Source organism: Aythya fuligula, chromosome 16 (genome assembly GCF_009819795.1).
Source record: "Aythya fuligula isolate bAytFul2 chromosome 16, bAytFul2.pri, whole genome shotgun sequence".
NCBI lineage: Eukaryota > Metazoa > Chordata > Aves > Anseriformes > Anatidae > Aythya > Aythya fuligula.
In genome coordinates this window covers 8,304,629-8,324,821 of record NC_045574.1, presented here as the reverse complement: position 1 = coordinate 8,324,821, position 20,193 = coordinate 8,304,629, and the positions used below count along the sequence as shown (strand labels likewise).

At 49.1% G+C, this 20,193-nt stretch overlaps 1 protein-coding gene across 3 annotated transcripts in view; it reads left to right on the top strand.

Annotated features, from left to right (window-relative positions):
* The first annotated feature begins 1,239 nt into the window (after window positions 1-1,239).
* NFATC2 (nuclear factor of activated T cells 2) overlaps window positions 1,240-20,193 on the top strand; it is a 96,742-nt gene continuing 77,788 nt past the window's right edge. For 2 of the 3 annotated variants that reach the window (XM_032198434.1, XM_032198435.1), the window contains exons 1-2: window positions 1,240-1,290; window positions 17,481-18,507. In XM_032198434.1, coding sequence (XP_032054325.1) covers window positions 1,272-1,290; window positions 17,481-18,507 — 1,046 coding nt within the window. In that variant the 5' untranslated portion in view covers window positions 1,240-1,271. The remainder of the gene's footprint in view (window positions 1,291-17,480; window positions 18,508-20,193) is intronic. The other variant, XM_032198436.1, reaches the window with a different exon arrangement.

Genomic DNA, 20,193 nt, shown 5'->3' with positions numbered 1-20,193 from the left:
GCAGAGCTCTCCCGCTCCCTGAGGCAGCAGTTTACATATGTGAGCTCGTGATCGCTTCTGGAAAAAAATATATGCGAGTCCAGTTGCATGCAGGCACTGAACCCATACAGAATCAAGAGGCAGATGCTTGTTAACACGCCAGTGAAAACTATACGTTGGGAGACAGCACACGCTTCACATCTCTGACTTTATTTTCCTGTTTTCTTTTGCTTTATTTTCCTGTTTATACATAGTATGTGTAAACACACACGGGTTGTCTTGGTTTCAGAGGCTTCCTTGGCTATTTCATTCTTGCTAAGCTCCACGTGTATCAATGGAAATCCATGGGGTTGCTCCTCTCTCTTCTAAATGGATCTAAAAATAGAAACAGAGAGAGGTCTGTGAAATGCCACTAAACAAATTAACTGATTTTTTTTTTCTTTTCATCTTCTCCATGAAGAATCAAACTAGCGGTAATTAGAAGCCAAAGCCTGTGCCAGTAACAAGATGGGTATTAATAGGGTGCTGGCAAATTTAAAAGACATAAATATAAGCTTGGGACCTGAGTTTTCTGAATGATTTATTCAAAGGTAAAAGCAGCAGCAGCCTGAGCTTGTCTCTGCTGGGAAGAAGGAAAACTTCTGCACAGAAGCCCCGTTGCTTTGAAAGGCTTTGCAGTGCCTGCAAGTTTTGTTTAAAAAGCACACACTGGGATTTTTAACATCATCCATATTTCTTTCTTTCTCGCTCTCTAACTTTCTGCTCAACAATTAAGTGCTTGTGCTGCAGACTGAGAAAGCCGCAGAGCTGCCTTGGCCCGGAGCTGGAGACGTCATGGATTCCTGAGTGTGAAGCTTGCAGGAAAGCCCTCAGTTTGGGAGATGGCGGCCATCCAGGAGTTTCCATGGCACTGGGATAAACAGGAGGAAACAGTGAGGGAATCCCGTTATTTTACAGCATTCAAAGACTATAAACACTCGGAGCAGGGAAGGAAGTGGCCTTTCCCTCTCTAGTAACCCTCATCTCAGAGCAGAGAACTGACTTCACTTCAGGAACAAGCTCAGCCCAGTTCGGATCCCTCTTTGCACCTCCAAACACTTACGGAGGAGGCGAGCAAGAGGGGTTCCCTCTGTCTGGGCGGCATTGGTTGAACATGGTTTAAAGAAGACTTTTTTTTCTTTTTTCTTTTTTTTTTTTTCCCCTGCTATTGATTTTTTTTTTTTTTAATTTTTATTTTTAAATTCCTGATGCAGAGAGAAACTGCCTGCAGGCTGGTACATTACCACCACATCATGAGGTCTATGGATCAAGGTAGGGTCTTACTCGGGTGCTGCGTGTCTGTGTGCTGTGTGCGTGCCCTCCCGTGCCTTTCCCTTTCCCAGGGCCGTGTGGGGGTCTCCCCGTGGACCAGGTGCCTCCTGCGGGTTTTCGGCTCGCACGGCCGGGTGGGCAGGAGGGCTCTTGGGGCGACAAGGTCCCTCGGGGCAGGGACGGGACTGGGTTTGGGTTTGGGTTTGATTCGAAGCGTGCTCCGTGAAGGCGCTGCAAAGCTGCCTGGAGAACCCTCCTTTAAACCTCAGCCAGAGGGACTCCTCTTGCGAGCCAGCACCCGAGGAGCTCGCTGACACCCCCCCGGGCCGCTTAACCCTTCCGCCCCTGCCCCCGGCCGCAGCTCCGGGCACCGCCGGCGGCTTCCCCGGCACCGCCGGGCTCGGGCCGGGGCTTGCGCGGGGGGTGCCCGCGGCTGCCCCCGGCCTCGGAGCCCCCCAGGGGGGGAGCAGCGGGGCCGGGGGGTGGGGGGCTCGGTGCCCCCGCTCCTCCCGGCCCCCCTGCGGGTGGCGGTGCCGGTGGATGCAGGAGTTAAGCGCGGCGAGAGGCGGAGCCGCCCCCGCCGCCAGCGCTCGGTGCGCGCCCCCTGCGCGGGGCGCAACTTTGCGCTGCGCCCCGGGGCCGAGCCGGCAGCCCGCGGAGGTGGCCCCTGGCCGCTGTCCCTCGTCCCCTGTCCCTTTCCTAGAGCCTGGCGCCGCCTAGGAGGGGCTGCGGCATCCTCCGCGGGGTCCCCCCCATCCCATCCCCGCGGTTGGGGCAGGGCGCGGCCCCGCGGAAGGGTGCAAGGGGTAATGGGGTTATGGGGTATGGGGTTATGGGGTAATGGGACAGGGCTGCGGGGAGGGGGGGCTCTCGGGGAGCGGCTCCAAGCGGAGGATGCTCCGCGCTGGGAAAGCCCTCCCCGGGGAAAAGCACCGCTGGGGAGGCCGGGGGGTGGGGGGATGAAGATTGGGGGGGCCCCACGCTGCTCCCCCCGCTCCCGCAGCCACCGAGCCGCAGGGGGGGGCAGCGCAGGTGAGTGGCGATTTTCAAACAGCGGCGGGCTGCCGGCCCGCGGAGCTGTGCCGAGAGAGAGGGGGGTGGGAGGTGTGTGTGGGGGGGGGACGGGGCCGTTTTTCCACGGCCTCGCTCCATTTTAGGTCCCTCCCGGCCCGCTCCCGCCCCTGGCCGCCAGCGCTGGCCCTGCCGCCGGCCGCTGAGTCAGAGCCGCAGGCTCGGGCGCTGCCGGGGCCGGCGGAGGGGATGCTCGGGCTACCGGGTAGGAGGCGTTTGAAGGGCTCTTAGCAGCGGCTGGTTTATTTTCTCCTGCCTTAGCGAGCTTCCCCAGGCACCTGCCAAAACACACTCGTTAACGCGTACGCCCAAAAGGGCTCATCCGAGCACTCGCTAGCGCCAATGGAAAGACTCCGACCGGCTTTGCACCGCCTTAGGATCAGGCCATCGCCTTGCCTCCTGCTCCTCGGCTTCCTCCAGCCACAACTCCCTCTCTCCTGAGCACCTCAGCTGCTCTTAGTCACTCTCACAACACCACAGAGAAGTTATTTTGCTGCAGAGAAAGCAGGAAGGGGGAAGACAGGAGACTTCTTGCTCTTCTGGGTGTTGTCAAGGTCACACTCTCACCTCCTGTAGGGTGGTGGTGTACCAAAGCACAGGGCAGCGCTCTGATGGCACCTACCAGGATTTCTTCCGTTATTATGCATCCCCGCTTTCCCCAGGCGCGGATGTTCCCCAGAGCCCTGCAGTCACTGACCAAAAAGAAAAGCACTGATTTTTTTTCCAGATCAAATATTTGAGACCACAGTAGCCAGACAAGCAGTGCAGTCAGCTACACAACACAGCCTGGAGACGCTCCAGAAAGAATATGCTCCTGGGCCCAGGCGTGTGTTTTTCCCTTAGGCAAAATGCTTGCTTCTGTCCGTGGCACAGCAGTGATGGGAATGCAGTCTGACAGCAACTCGCCTTCATGTCCTGCTCCCAGTCTGTCCGCAGAGAAATAGCTGCATGAAACTGCTAGGAGTGAATAGCACGTGGTGCTATCAGGCTCTGTGTTTGGGAGGATTTCTGCACCCACAGCACAGTGCAGGAGTCTCATTAATGTAGGGTGTGTAAAATATAGGTTAATAATTGCGGGCTCTAGCCCTGTTTCATGATTAGAGCAGGTTCGGAATGGGGGATGAAGACTTTGCACAGCCTAACGCTGTTAGCAAAAGGATGCTTCAGCAGCTTTGCTCCCCTGTGCTGTGCTTCTGCAACAGTCAGCAGGATAGAGTAGACACAGCAGAGATTTTCATCAGGCAACCAAGTCCCTGTGTCATCCTGTCTTTCCACATTGCTCACTGCTCTGTCGCTCCAGGTAGCCCCTTTCTGTGGGTAAGCATGCACAGCGAGACAGTTACACCAGCTAGCAGTCAGTGAATCATTTCAGAGTCTCTTACAGGGCAGAAATCACATTCACAGATGGGACACTGACATAATTGGAGCACTCTTTTATAACATTCCAATAGATATTCTAACTGAAATGTTTCATCATTCATTTTTTGGAAATAGCCTAGGATAATAATATCCTAGAGCTTCTTTTCCACTACTGGCTTAATCTATTTTTTTAAACTATGATATGTGCATTCCTTTGGTTTGCACAGCAGACTTCAGAACTTAATGGGAACACGGAGATATGAGCAAATTTTCCATTGTCCTTTCTTGCCAAACCACTTTAAGCCTAAAATTGGGGGGTAATATCTCTGACTCAACCTGACCCCAAAATTGAATAGTAGCGTGTGCATGTGTGTCTTTTAAAGGAAGTACCAGAATATTTCTCCCTGCTCTCTCTCTCTCTTTTTTTTTTTTTTTCTTTAATAGCCCTCCCCACACTCCAGACTGAGCAACCAGTCACTCAGAGTCTGAGCTCATTTTAAAGACCTTGGATTAAGTCCATCTACAAGTTTTAGCTGCCTGTTAAATTTCTAATGCTTGCCACATACACCAGTAGAACTCTCAGATTTTTTAAAACAATATTGACTTGTATTTTCTCTGGGTTTTAGCTGCTAAATAGCGGTGCAGCATTTTTAATACGTTTCTCTTAACTTCTTTTTCTTTTAAAATGTTTAATACGAGGCTTTAAAATACAGTTTTACAGATCCAGTTACATTTCATGTGGTCCACATAATAATTAGCAGAGTCACCATATTTCTGAGAAGATTGTCTAAAGCTTCCTTCAGCTTGGAACATCGTCCACTCGCTTGCATAAGTGAAGTTATTGGTGTAGGAAATACAATGGAACAGTATAAGTAGAAACTGAAAATTGGAAATGAAAAATTAGATCTGCAGTGAATTTAAACACTGAGAAATACATGAAGCACTTTTTAAATCATAGTTTGTATTACACTAGAAAATACTCTCTTAGCTTTGTTTTTGGACTTCTCGTCCCCAAGTATCTAGGTAGTCCAGTATTCACATACTTTTAAAGTTTATTAAAGCAAAGCCCTGCCAAGGGCAAGCACCGATCCAACTATGTGGAAAAGGACTCCTTCCATTCTCCAGTTCCCTGAAATGGGAGCACAATGTATTTCCAGTTCTGCTCTGTGTAGAGGCTGCTGCAAGTATACGTGGCTGCAATTTTTGTTAATGCTGCCAAGGACAGATTTTGCTTAACTTCTTGAAACACCTTTCTGGCTGATGAAAACGGCTTTGCAGAAAGATAGGAGTTGATGCTGAGTCCCAGAGCCCTCATGTGGGTGCTACGGGCCCAAGCGGAGCTGTGAGCGAGGCTGGAGACTTGCGGCTGTGTTGCCTTCTGAGCAGTGAAAGGAGAAAACACGGAGCAGCCTTGCAGAAAGGAAGTGTTCCTGATATGGAAAAGACTGAGAATTAGGGAAAGCAGCTAGTATTTCCGGTCCTTGGACGCTGTATTCTAGCCTTTCTCTCCAGCCTTAATGGAAAACAAGCATTAGGAAGTGTTTGTCACATTGTTTGGGTTTTTCCTTTGATTTGGAGTGGCTGGGTGCCTTTTCTGAGTGCATGTATTGAGCAGAAGAGTCCATGCACTACTTAAGCCTAGTAGTTTTCCTGTATTTTCTCCGTTGCTAATTATTAATGACAGACTGAGGGCAGTATTTGTAAGTTATGTAGCTATAACAGCTACAACTTAAACAATTTATAATGTTCTATTCTCATTGTTGGCTCAAGAGCATGTTTTGAGTCTCAGCAAAACTTTGCTCAGTCCTTGGAGGTCTCCAAGAACTACAGCTGTCACTTGATCTGAATTCTGCAGCTGCTTGCACCTAGTAATGGTTTTCATGCATTTCTATTTATCCAGGTCTTTATTTTGTGGATTTGGACCACTTCTGTTCAAAATAACACATTGGTATGTTCCAAGGCAGCCCACAGGGTATAACATTATAACTCACACCTCAGCGTACTCAAAGTCTGTGGAAACTGCAATTCCTGTATGATACAGCTCAGTGGGCATATGGGACCAATGTCCTCATGTGCCCCATGAGCTGCAGAAGGGAGCAGAGGAACGCAGTCAGTTGTGTGCCTGGTGGCTATTGCTCCTTGACATCTGTCAGGTTGTCTGCTGGGAGAAAAAAAAGAAAAAAGTTGAATCCTACAAGCTGAGCTAATTCCTACGTTTCTCTAACACTTCTCTCATTGCTGTCTTGTCACCCTAATTCCTCGCCAGTGTCAGAATTTATGATTCGATGAATTAGCAGTGAAGCTATTTCGAATGACATGGTCCTCTTGGAAAGCAGAAGGTACATTTTCCATTTGTGGAATATTACTAATTCTAGGAGTAGCTAAGGATAACTTTAAAACTTGACATTCTTAACGGATTGCAGGCAAGCTAGGAAATATAGGATGAAGGATCGGATAAAGATTTAGCAGAAGTTGGGGTCATTTCCCCATGCTCTCCTGCCAATCACCCATATCTTATTTAAAAAGGCCAATATTATCATTTACATATTTTCTTTTTGTGGCTAATATAAATGATGCTATCCAATCGTGCTCCATGTGTTGTTAGCTGGAAGAATGACAGCTCTCTTTAGTGCTAAGCCAAGATCAGCAAGTATATTTAGTTTTTCTAATGAATTTTAAATAGAAGGGCTAATGATAAAAGGCTAGTGCTCCAGCAAATGGTAAGCATCATTTTAGAACAGATATATAAATACACCAATTCAATATATTCTTTTCTTCAAATTTAAACAGTTCAGAAGGAATCAAGCCCTCAGACACAGCAGCACATGTTCCCTAAGGAGCCGGTACCCTGCCGTTCCCCATGCACGTTCCTGAGGGTAGGAGCTCAGCCCCATCTGCAGCTTCCTGGGGTGGCCTCATTTCTGAATCCCAGAAGCCAAGACCGCTAATCACCGGCTGCGCAGGCTTCCCGGTCTGTGCCCGGCGGCAGCAGAGCCCTGTCCCTGGCCGAACCAGTAAGAAACTACAGAGTGCGAGCGCCTCGTGTAGTATTAAGAAGCGCTGCAGCAGATGAGGTAGACTTAACTGTGGTCTCCAGCTCGACCACAGAGAGAGCACTGGATCCTTTCCAAAACAGGCTTCAGCAGTCCCCGCACCAGGCAAGCAACCACAGCGGGCCAGGAAGCAGCATCGTGTGGCACAAGGGGAGATGTACACAGCCTGTGGGCTCTTCACGCTGCTTGTCCACATGCGTGTGCACACACAAAGCTGCCTGCTGACCGTGTGGAAACCCAGCTAATTGCTGTTCCTGGCTGTTTTGGCAGGGAGCTCAGGAGAAAGTTCAAATAGCTTGGTCCTAGGAAGCTATTGTATTACTACGTATATTGTGCGTTCCCAAGAAAGAAATACTGTCCTTTTAGTCTCTGCTGAGTTAAAACCTGGCACTGACTGCAGTGAAATGGCTCGTTAAGCTGGTGGCTGTGAATGTGGACTGGTGGCTTTCCTTTCCCTGTTGAAATTGCTCTCCAGCAGTACATGTATAGACAGAACATACCAGCAGGGATCCCGGTATTTCCAGCTAACCATCTCCTGTAAATACCTTAGTAAAAACCCCAGCCCATCAGGTCTGCCGGATCGCCTGCCCTTTCTGGAAGTCTGCTATCCCTAACCCTTGCCACTTTCAGGTAAAGAATTAATGCCATAAAGGCCTGAATCCCGCCTGATTGCTCCCCAGCTGCCTTTATGCAGCCCCAAAAGCAGAGCCCTCGCAGTTACCCTCACTCTCCCTTCACACCAGAAAGCCTGGTGCAGTGTTCCCAGTCACCAATAGGTGCCTCTAAACACGTCCCAGTAGCTGCCGCTGGGCGACTGGCTGGTACAGGGCTTGCTGCGGGCTTCTGCAGCAGCTCAGCATAGTTGTTCTTGCACTCCAAACTGGCAAAGGATGGTAAAAAAATGCGATGAGAAGGTGATGATGTGGCTGGCCATATTAACGATGACAGTGGCAGGTTATAAGCCTCAACATAGAGACCCCAGTTGATGTGAGCTATGAAACAGACTTAGGCGAGTAGTTTAGGGTCAGATTTGTAGGCTTTTTAGGCTTAGCAAATAAAAACAAGTTGAAGTAAACACTAAAATACCTTTTTAATGATCTTGGTCTCTCTGCCTTTGCCTCCCTACCCTGTCTACAGACTAAGAGCGCTTTTCAAAGCCACAGACCCAGTGACAGCAATCTGTTCAGTAATAAAGGGAACCATACAAACAGGTAAGCGAAGGAACAGAGTCTTCTGACCACAGATGCTCTAAACACACAAATTTAGGATCTCCAGGTACCCACGAGTGAAGCCTGCTGGTAGCAGCAGCCGTCAGAGGGGCAGAGGGCTGTTGGCAGGAGGCGACCAGCCCCTGGAAGTGCCCCGGGCAGACCGATGAATGCAGCCAATGTGGCTTGGGTGGGCGAGGGGTACCTGGGGAAGCTGGCAGCACTGGTGCTGTGGTCAGCAGGGAAGGCGGTGAGGCCCACTGGGTGAAACGCTGTTTGTGAGCAAGGCAGGGAAGAACAGAGGCCTTGTGCATGACGGGCTTTGCGTTTTTAAAGGTGTTCTAGTGAAGGGAGGTCAGTCTCCTGCAGGAGATGCTCCCAGAAACCTGCCTGTGGCGAGGGGAAGGAGCACGTGGCTTGGGATGTGTGAAGCCTGCAGGAGGCAAGGGCAGCACCGCCCGCAGCCCCTGCCAACCTCAGCAGGGACCCTTGGGGTAACAGGACAGGGAGCAGCTCGGGCACTGGGGGCTCCCCAGCACCGTGCGAGGCCGTTTCCCTGCTCTTCCCTCTCCCAGCTCTTCCCTTTTCCCTCTCCCTCCTCCTCCCCCAGCGGGGCCCCGCTCGGCCACCGGCACCCCGGCCGGGGCCACCCTTCCCCGGGGCCGGTGCGGTGCAGCCGGGCCGGGCTCCTCCTCCGCGGGGGCGGCCCCGGGCGGCAGGTGGCTGCTCGGGAGCAGGAAGCAGCCGCTGCTCATCTCGCCATCCCCTCGTGGGCCGCCGCAGGGCTTCCTCGCCCGCACCCCGCCGTCGGGGGCAGCCGCGCCGGCCTCTGCGCGACCCCTGCGAGAGTTTATTTTTTTTCCCTTTACTTTTTTTTTTTTTCTCCCCCTCTTTTATTTTTATTTTTTTTTTTTCTCTTTTATTTCTTCCCCCTCTCATCCCCTGTAATTCTCTCCGCTCGCTGTTGAAGGCCACCTCCGGGGCTCCCCGCCGCCGCCGCCCGCCGGGCTCTGGCCGCGATGAGCGCCGCTGCCCGGGCTCCGCAGCCCGAGCCGCAGGAAGGGGGCTCCGGGCAAGGCCCCGGGCCGGCCCGGGATGGCAGCCCCCAGGAGGAGTTTGACTTCTCCATCCTCTTCGACTACGACTACCTGAAGCCGATCGAAGGTTGGTGAGGAGCCGGGCGCCGCCGCCTCGCCCCGACGGGGGCCGCCGCTGTCGGACCCAGCGGTCCCCGGGGACCGGCCCGGGGGGGAAAAGGAAGGGGCCGGGGCTGCTGCCGGCCCCTGCCCGCCTCGCCGAGCCCCCGGCCGGGCTGGCGGCTGGGTGCGGTGCCCCGCTGCCTCCTGCTGCCTCCTGCTGCCACCCGCTGAGGGATGCGGGGCCGCTCTGGACGCGCCCGTCCGGGCTGCAGCAAGCGGCGGTGCCTCGGTGGTGCCCGGGGTGGCCGGAGAGATGCTGGGACTCGCCTGGTAGTGACACAAAGTCCTGGGGCTGCGGGAAGGAGATGGAGAAGCGCCCGGCTCGGATGGTTGCCTTGTGGCTGTCCTCACGGCGGCAGAGGGTGCGCTGGGAGCTCCCTGCCCAGGAGGAGAGTTAGGGAGCTGGCGTGGCAGGGAGCTCTGCCGAGCTGGTTTTCAGTTTGGGTTCAGATGTCATAGACTTTGGTTAAACTGAAAAAAGAAAAGGTCTTTTTAAAAAAAGTGACAGGTTGTTCTCCTACTTTTCCGACTTCATGCAAGTCTGTGGTACTAAAAGTGTCGTGACAAGTGCTCCCTGACTTTCCAAATGATGATCCTGCCTGTTAGTGGTACTAAAAAGTGATACTTGCAGCTTCTTAAAATACAGATCTGTGTAAACCAGATGAAAGGGGCAGGACCCCGAGGAAAGCAGTGCTGGGATGTCATTTCTAAGACATGCTCGTTTTTGATTCTGCACAGTAGAGGTGGCATTTCGTTAGGGCATTTGAAGAAGATGCTGTGTTCTTAGGGGATGGTGCAGGTGAAGGAGACCCAATAGGCCTGAACTGTGGCATCATTAGCAAAATGGAGAGTAGTTGCTGAGTTTTAGTCTTTGTTTACATGTGCACATATAGAAACGTGCGCCAGCATGGCAGCTGAGTTAGGGTGGCTAGTGCCATCCAATGTCCAAAGCTCAAGTTTCTTTCAAGGATTAATGTAGATCAAACCATGCTGTAATAAACCCATGATGGGAAGAGGTCAGTGATTTTAATGAAAATACATTCACTTTCAGAGAAAGTTTCAGATACTATTCTTTTCACGTCTTTGCAATAGCGAGTACTGCTGTGAGGCCTTAGGTGGGAAGTTCCACAGAATATAGCAGTGCGTAGGTGGGGGGTAGAAAGTTTAATCTTCTCAACCGCATAAATGCAGAGCAGTGTACGCTTGTAGTAGAAGTAACTTCCTTCTTGAGCCTGCTTTCTCCACATTTGAATGACTGGAAACCATAATTAGTAGTAATTTTGTTTGTTCCAAAGATGGAAATCATTAGCATAAAAAAAATCACAGCCATATATACTGGCATTGTAATCTGGAGAACATTCTCTCTTGCTTTGAAAAGGCACCAGCTTGAGTCTGTAAGCAATCCAGTATACATCCGTGACCTTTAATGTACAAAAGATTAAAGCGTGTTTACACGAGAACAGAAAATGTTCAAATGTTGAGGAAGGGCTTTATCCACATGCTGGTGGTAAATGATGCTTGTTGTTCATGTGAGATTCTGGCCTCAGATGAACTGCAGTTAGGAAAACAAGTCCCTTTCAGTGGAGGATTCAAAATGGAACCAAAACCATAGGAGTGTCTGAGCGAGGATCCCCGTATTTGAGTCTGGTTCCTATGTTCAAAGCCTGTTTGAAAGAGGCTCTGGTTTCCTCAGTCTGGGCAGCTCCACCCACTGCTCATGACAAGTCCTATAATAACAAATCTCTGCAAACATGCTAAAAGTAATTAAAAAAATAGTTAATGAAACAAATAGAAATCCAGGGCTCTAGAAATGGATTGGTATGAAAGTTTATTCATGATAAACAATTTTTTAAAAGGTTGTGATTTGACAGTATCTACCTAAGCTTGTGTTTTAAAAGTAGGATCTATATCACAACTTGTTGCCATGGAAATGCCAGAAATATTCTTACTGAAAGCAGTTGGCATTCAGGAGTGCTTATGTGTGCCTGAGACAACAGGAACATGGACTGCTATAAAAGCAACAGAGGAAAAAAGGGTAAATAAAAACCCTACGGTCAATATTATTAATATTAGATATTCCTCTTTAAGCCAACCATTTCCATAAGCAGGAGTGTTGTACACAGTGCCATTTTCCATGTGCCTTTTACTTTCACCCTTACTGGCCAGACTTTAATTAGCTATCTTCTCCTTGGTATTTTCAAACCAGACATGTCTGCCTTTAGCAGGCTGAACTCCAAGAAGTGCCCAGGTGAATGGCTTTGGGAATTGTGCAAAGTGGGTGTCCTGGCTGCTAGGCTGAAGTCATGGTTTCGCTTGGGTGTGGAAGATGCTTACTGCCCTTTTAAACTATGTGTTAGATTCATGCCCTTCAAAGAGACACGTGGAGGCATTGCTAGTGGTACCCCAAGTTTTATCTAATTTCAAATTTGAAAGGTGCTGAATATCTTTGTTTCTCAGAGGAGACTGACAGAAAGTAGTTGCACCTGTTGAACCTCCCAGCAAGGTTACAACTCCTCTGCGAGAGGAATGGCAGACTCTAAATGAGAATTTGAACTAGCTCCTGCAAATAGGATTCCCTGATGAACATGTTCTGACAAATGTTTTGAATGTTATTCCTTACTAATTCCATAATCTCTCTCCACTATGAGAGACAAAAAAATGGAAAGCCAGATCTCTGCTCTGCTTTTGCAGGTCAGTTCTTGTATTTTTGTTCTGTGTTTACCATGGGATGATTGTTCCACCGATAGATAGCACTAGCACATCTTTTCTTTGATACTTGAGGTTAACCCTTCTGAGAAGCGATCCTCTGAGTGGAGTTCTGAAACTTAAAATTCAAACAAAACCCATCTTTTAATAAGATTCCAGACAAATCCTGCCCTACGACAACAGGTGAGCCTGGCAGTCAGAAGGAGGATTTGCTCATAGACTCAAGCCTTTGCTGTAGCTCAGCAGCCTTTACATTGCATCTTGCAATAAGAATCTTAAAGCAAATGGCTATGTATATATATTATAGAGAGGGGAAACAGGGAGTACCTGTAAATATTAATATTCTTTTAAGTGCTGACTTATAGGTAGATAGACTCATAGGGACATTGCTACCTCTTGTAGTTGTTAAACGCTGTATAATTTGCCTCATTCCTCCTTTTTCTCCCCACTACAAAGCTATTAAAAGGGGAAAAATGCTTGCAGCTCAGTGCTGGTAACTGCCTCGGTAACACAGGACGCAGTGTTCAGCAGCAGCCGTACAGTAAGGAAACAAATATGCACATGTAACAGAGAATACCAGATTTCACTCAGGAAACCAACTTTCACTTTGAGCTTCCAGGCAGCTAGAGTAAATATCAGAATACCCAGCTTTTGAAAAATGCAAAAAAGCTCCGGACTCGTCATGAAATGATAATAAGTAATTAAAAATTTTTAGGACTGTCTTACTTATGCAAATAAGTAACTCAATTTAAATTACAGCAAATGGGTGTGAGGTCAAATCCAAGCTTCTTCCCTGCGTTCCCTTGGCTGCCTTGTCCTGCACACGGCTATCTTTAGCTTTTCTTAGATGATGATTTGTATGAACCCATTGTGGAATGCAGTTGCTCTGGTGATCTGTTATTCCCTAATTTCATGCTAATTGGCAAGGTCACATTTGGCTGACTGAATGGCTTTGAAGTTGCTGCCTTGTTTAACAAACAGCACAGGGTGGGCCGCTGCAAACACATGTGTGCACGCACTGGTGTGCGTCGGGCCAGACTGGGGAAATCTCCTGGGCCCAGCAGGCCTCAGTACAGGTTTTCCTCTTTCAGAGGTGTGTGAAAAGTTAAATCCTTTGAAACTTAAATCCATTGATCTTTTTCACCTGTGTTTTAGCTCTTCGTGGTAATTGCTTGCAATGTGAGCACCTGGGGAGGTGGCCCAGCCACCAGATGGTTAGTTGAGCTGCCTGCAGCATTCGTGTGTCTATAGGAGCTGGTGTGCTGTTTATTTATAACGTGGTAGTGTACAGAGTTCTGCTTCCATTTCCTATTGTGAGAAGAGGAAAGATCATCTTGTGAACTTTTAACTGAATAAAGACTGAGGAACAAAGCGGGTAATAAAGAGCTGTCAGCTTGGATGCGATCCCTCCCGCAGGGCTTGGAGGTAGGCCGTCGCTAGCCGTGAGGCTTGGGTACCAGGGGGGAGTGGTGGAGTAGGTCTGCTGACAGTCTGCGCTGACGCTGACTGAGGATGTGGGGAGGCACCGGTGCTGTTTGGATGTGAAGTTCTCTTTCTTTTAACTCCCTTTCAAGCAAGAAGGATATTTTGTTAGTGAATCAGAGGATGAGTCAGCAGTGAAAGCTAAGGCTAAGAGACTGAGCAGTGCCCAAGTGAAGGGAGGTGGGGAAGCCCTGTGGTGACAGGGGCAGAAAGAGGGGTGTCAGGGGAGCTGTGCTGCTCTGGGTCGCTCCCTGAGATGTCTGTCCAGCTGCGGTCAGAAAAAGCAGTGGAGAGGGCCGTCCTTCACAGAAAGAGCTCTGTCTGTGTGCTGGGGTGCAGGAATAGATGAATCCTTGAAGGTGGCACAACACTGGGAGCAAAGCCGTGCTGCCTGGAGTTCCACACAGGTTGCAAAGATACTTCAGTTCTTGCAGAACATGTGTGCTAGGTCTATTGATCATAATGGTCCTATTGTATGGGGATGCAATGGCCCCTCGCCTCCTCAGGGTGCCCTGCGGGGGGCTCTCCTCTGCTCCTGCCACCCTAACCAAGCTCATGGGGGCAGCTTTTCCTCCCCGTGCTGAGGAGAAGCACCCATGGGATACGCTGCCATGCCTGGGGCTGCTCCACATTCAGGCTGGTGCCTGTGAATGCAGAGGGAAAGCAGGAGGGGAACAACCTTTCCCTGACCCTCCCGTCTCCTGATGTTGTTTGGAAAAACAAACTCCCGTGGCGCTTGCATGGGGAAGTGGGATGTTGGCTTGCGTCCTCCCCTTCCCTGAGTGGATCCTGGGCACATCGGCAGTGAGCTGAGCAGCCAGTCCTGCTCCTGCTGAATCACGAGCCAAAACTGCTGCTGCTGTCAGTGGAAGAGCCATTTATTTCAGGAACGCAGCACTCGCTGCTTCACCCAAGCGCCCCTTCTCCCTCCCCCGTGAAGTCAGAGTGTTGCCCCGTAGCATCACAGGCGTTTCTGCAGCAACAGACTGTGACGCCACAGGCGTGGGCAACAGCGCCTGGGACAGTGATTTCATTGTAGCTCTGAAACTACGCAGGCCCGGGAGATCTCCCAAAAAAACCCTCAAGCCCTGGGTCCTGCTGAAGCCAGGCCGATGCGTCAGGGCCCGGCAGCGTCTCCAGGCCGCACGGAGCCGCCCCCGCCCTGAGCCCAGGGGCTCCCTGACCTGACGCGGGCCAAGCCGCACTCGTCTGCAGCACTCCCCACGTCCCAGCGCTGCCACCCGCTTTATCAATAATTCAACGTGTGTGTGTGTGTGTTTAGTGGGGGGGAAGCTAAATATTTTTGTTCTGAGGAAGGCTGTGGGTGTTGTCTGCTTGGCAAAGGGTGCCTGCCTGGCTCGCTCCCGGCTAGCGAGGGGTGAGCAATCCCAGCTTGCGTGGCCTGTGAAGCGCTTTGGAGTGCTCTGGGAAGAATGCTGCATGAAGGCACGGTCGTGTTGCAGCTTGCTGTTGTGCCGAAATATTGTCATTAATATCTGGAGCACGGATCCTCTTGGAGGGTGGATAGCCAGGATGAAAGTGCTTGTATTGAAAGTGCTTAATAACACAGTGTTTCAGGGAAAAGGAAAGAAAAATAATATAAATAATTGAAAGCCTGTTTTTAATGAGCAAAATGGGGGGTGTATGTTTTTGTTATTCATAAAACCTTAAAAATTACACATGCACATATAAATATCTTGTTGCTGTCCCCCTATCCCCTCGACACAAATCTGAACATGCTGGCTTCATTGCGTGACATACGTTGTGAGGACCTGTTATTCTTTCCCTCTTGTATGTGTACCTGGCAGCTAATGGCACAGATAGTAAGATTTAACGTGTGCGGTGGGGGCAGCTATTACAGCAGTCTGTTGAATGGGGAACTGAAACGGCCGCCTGTTCCTTGATGTGAAGCTGTTCAGCCTGGAGAGCTTTTATGCGATTACTGATTGCTGTGTGAATCCTGTCTCGACTCTTGATGTCAATCTTTGCTCTGTTTGGTGCTGATTTTGCTCGCTTGCATCAATTTGAATCTGAATGATTCTTCTGAAAGCAGTGGGAGCGATGTTTTGTGCGACTGCGAGAAGGCGTGTTGCTCTGTTGAGCCCTAAGGAGGGATGAGTTTAATTCACAGTGAATCATAGCACCAATATCTAGGCATGATGTGACAGAATATGAGTGATGTGAGTGGCACGTGAATTCCTGTGAATGCCAAAGCTCTGATATCTGAGATAATGGTGCTAAAAAATGTTCAGCTCAAAATTCAGTTACTCATTGCTGTTTTCCCTATTCCCCAAGCAGCTACGTGCTGGGATTAAAAGCCAGAGGGAACCTTAAGGACTCTACAAGCTGGACTCTTCCAGTTGTCTCTGATCCTGTCACATAGAAATTCTGTGTGTTGGTTTGTTTGGTTGGCAGGCTGGTGTTGTCCAATAAACACTAAAGTTCAGCATTTCCTGCTAATTTTTTCTTTAAGTGGAGTTTTCTCCAGGTTTTGCAAAACTTTCAGCACAAAAAGTAGTAGTAGCAGTCCATGCTGAGACTCTGTCTTCATTTACACAATCTTAAAGCTGAGTTAATTTTAAGAAAAAATCCCTAATGGAGCTAATGACTAGGAAATGCTGCCACTTTGGAGGAGAAAAACAGGTTCATAATCAAAAAGTAAAGATGGCTTTGAACTTCTCACTACAGACCAATCTGTGGTGGATTTTGCCCTCACACTGAGGGATTTAAAACTGAAAGATACCAGAAAACCCCTGAAATTGAATGATAGTCTCTGTGTAGAAATTTCACTACAGCCTTTTGCTGCTCTTGCAAAAAGTACGGTTGGCTCCTACCTGGCTTTATGTACAATGCTATTGCTCAGAGGAAATGCTGTCTCATGTAGGACTTAGAGAAAATGTTGGAACCAAAAAGCTCTTTGACTGTGACACATACTGATCTGTGCCCAAGGGTGAACAGATAAAGCAAATTAATCTCAAATCGTGCTGTTTCAAATATTTCCTGCTGGATACATTAAAGTCTTTAAAACCATAAAATTCCTGGTGATATCCTGCATGTTCTTGTGTAATGACAAGTATTATTCAGCTCCCAGGCTAGGGAAACTACTGGAGCTGATGTTCATCGAGGAGTCTGTCCCAGGGATACCTGGCATGACTTGCTCTCAGATGCCCCTGGTATTAAGCACCCGATGGGGTGCTGGGATGAGATCTGAGCTGGGCTCAGCAATGCTGGTGGGAATCCTGCTCTGGCCTAGAAGCATCCCTATGCTCTGCAGTCTGGGGACAGTTTGCGAAATGGAGAATCTCTAAGAATTGAGAATTTCTGTACCAGCAGTGAGGGTTCCACTGAACACTTACGTGTTTTTCTGTACTTTATAATCCTCCTCTGAGCTGAATTAGAAAGTGATTGCCTGTAAAAATGGGATTGGATTCTTTCTATATCTTTCTTTTTTAACAAACCTTTGTGAATGTGTTTTCTGATCATCTGGTGCTTTTTTATGTGAAACCTGTTCCTAAGACTTGTTGATGTGGTATGGAGCCAAACAAATCTTCACACAGAATTGGCTTTATAATGCTGAGCTTGAACTCAGCATTGGTTTCATGAAACCTTTTTTGGCTGGGCTTTACTTTTCACCAAAAGCTGTTCCTTAACCTTTTGGTTTTATATAGATCTATTTGGAAGTGGTTTCATGATGTGATGGTCTCACTCCAGCTTGTAGCTGACAAAAATTGACTGGCATCACAACATTTCAGTTGATGCTAATGGATGGAGTTGGCAAAATGAATAGGAAGGCCCGTGTCTAAATGGGCAGAGAGGCTGATGTGCTGCCTACCCTTCCAGGTGACCCCTCTAGCTCAGGTAGTGGGAGCCCAACAGGGCAGTGTGGAGGAGTTTGCAGTGCTTCTGTCCATGCTGCATCTGCTCTGAGCACTTGAGCTTCCCTGGCTGTTAATCCAGTACTTTTCACAAGCATTAATTGCAGTTAAAATAATTAAACAAATATTTACCTAATATCAGATCACAATCAGTTTATAAATATGCATATTTTAATCCATGATTGCTCAGCTTCTGTAATAATATTTATAGCCTTAAAGAGACCCTTCTTTTTCCAGAAGAACCGACTCCACATAAAACCAGCAGCCCACCCTCTGGAGTTGCATACGCTCATGATGTCTTGGACTGTGGCCTCAAGCCATGCCCCCTGCCTTTTTCTAGCCTTTCTGCAGATCCCATGGGCAGATATGGACAGCCAGATAGCATAGGGACAACACCTACAAACCCTGCCAACGCTGCAGGGGCCTCTGCTCCGAGCCCTAGGATTGAAATTACTCCATATCCTGAACTGATTCATTCAGGGGGTCCCTACCGCAGCAGAGACACAGATGTTCTTTTGGTAGAACATCAGCCAAACTCAGCTACTGCTAGCCCGAGGGTTACCCTGCCTGTCCCTGGCTTTGAGGGCTACAGAGAACCACTGTGTTTGAGCCCAGCTAGTAGTGGCTCCTCTGCAAGTTTCATTTCAGAGACAAATTTATCTCCTTGCACATCACCATGTGTTTCACCAAATAATGGTCCTAGTGATGACCTTTGTCCGCAGTTTCAAAACATCCATACTCATTATTCTCCTAGAACCTCTCCAATAATGTCACCACGAACAAGCATCACGGAGGAAACCTGCTTGGGACAACATTCACCATCACCCCGTCCCAACTCAAGGTCTTCGTCACCAGGTGCAAAACGGAGGTACTCTTGCACTGAGCTCTACAATACTCAGCTGCCTTCCACTTCTCCACGACAGTCAAGGACCCCCTCTCCACAATCATCTCCTCGCATCCCACTGAGGGAAGACAGCTCTTCAGTTACTTACACGCAGTTGCCCACCGCTTCTATTTCCATGGATGCTATGAACAGCCTCCCTACAGATCCTTCCTGTGGTGTTCCCACGAAAATTTGGAAAACCAGCCCTGACCCTTCGTCCATGCCTTCCCACAAAAACAGCATTCCATGTCACGTCTTTCAGACTGTTGACTTCCACGGGCCTTGCGAGCAGGAGGACAGGAGAAACTCAGCCCCAGAATCGATTTTGTTGGTTCCTCCATCCTGGACAAAACAACTGATGCCAGCAATTCCTATCTGCAGGTATGTAATGCTTCTTGTGGTTGGGTATTTTCTCATGGTATGATGCCCTATCTTGTGCATGAGGATCCCTAAGGAGCGTTCCCCTGGGCCAGATCCTGCTGCAGAGCAAAGCTAAGTGCGTGGGGACAGCCCTGGTTCATGTGAGCCCAATCCCTCTGTGAGGTGAGTGGTCTGGGTTTGGAAGAAACATCGCCGAAGTGTTTCATTGGTACCACGTCACGCAAAAAATTCATATCAGTTTGCCAAACTTTGTATAAAGAGCAGATTCCAAACAGCCTTTGACAAAGGTTAAATGTTCTAATTCCATCCAGCTACTTTTAAAGAGAATGGTTCGGTTGCTTTTCTAAATTCCGCAAATGTCTTGCTTACAAATTTCCATCAAGGATAAAAAATACTTCAAATATTTCCCAAGTCAGAATGGAGCATGCTGCTCCAAGTCAGACCGAACACTCATTCCACTCCAAGTGACTTGGTGTTTGTTAATTAATTTGTCGTCTAACCAAAATCTCAGTCACTTGCATGTCTCTCATCAATTCCCTCTGTTATCTGGCACTGGCAGCACCCAGCAGGACATCAGTTTGGACCCTGTTTGTTGTGTGTCGGCCAGAATGGCAATTTCCAAATTTGTTACTCCACTTTGAGTCGCATCTGGGATCCTGTCAGCTGTGCCATCCCTCGTGTCAGCATGGTTGTCCCCATGCTGGGTTTACCCCGTACTGCTCCGAACGTGGGAAACACAAATTGCAAGAGGAAGAAGAAGTCACATAGATTGTGTCTTTCTGTGACTTGTTAGATCAGTCCTGGCAGCAGTTTATACTCACAAAGTTGGAGTTGGTTAACAGAATCACAGAATTTTCTAGGTTGGAAGAGACCTCAAGGTCATCGAGTCCAACCTCTGACCTAACGCTAACAGTCCCCACTAAACCATTTCCCTAAGCTCTACATCTAAACGTCTTTTAAAGACCTCCAGGGATGGTGACTCCACCACTTCCCTGGGCAGCCTGTTCCAGTGCCTCACAACCCTTTCAGTGAAGAAGTTCTTCCTAACATCTAACCTAAAACTCCCCTGGCTCAACTTAAGCCCATTCCCCCTCGTCCTGTCACCAGGCACGTGGGAGAACAGGCCAACCCCCACCTCGCTACAGCCTCCCTTGAGGTACCTAAAAAGAGTGATAAGGTCGCCCCTGAGCCTCCTCTTCTCCAGGCTGAACAAGCCCAGCTCCCTCAGCCGCTCCTCGTAGGACTTGTTCTCCAGGCCCCTCACCAGCTTCGTCGCCCTTCTCTGCACCCGCTCAAGCACCTCGATGTCCTTCTTGTAGCGAGGGGCCCAAAACTGAACACAGTACTCGAGGTGCGGCCTCACCAGAGCTGAGTACAGGGGGACGATCACCTCCCTAGCCCTGCTGGTCACGCTGTTCCTGATACAAGCCAGGATGCCGTTGGCCTTCTTGGCCACCTGAGCACACTGCTGGCTCATATTCAGCCGACTATCCACCATCACTCCCAGGTCCTTCTCTGCCTGGCAGCTCTCCAACCACTCATCTCCCAGCCTGTAGCTCTGCTTGGGGTTATTGCGCCCCAGGTGCAGGACCTGGCACTTGGCCTTGTTGACCTTCATGCAGTTGACCTTCATGCAGTTGAACTTCATGCAGTTAAAATGCAGTGCAAGCTCAAATTGTATGTTTG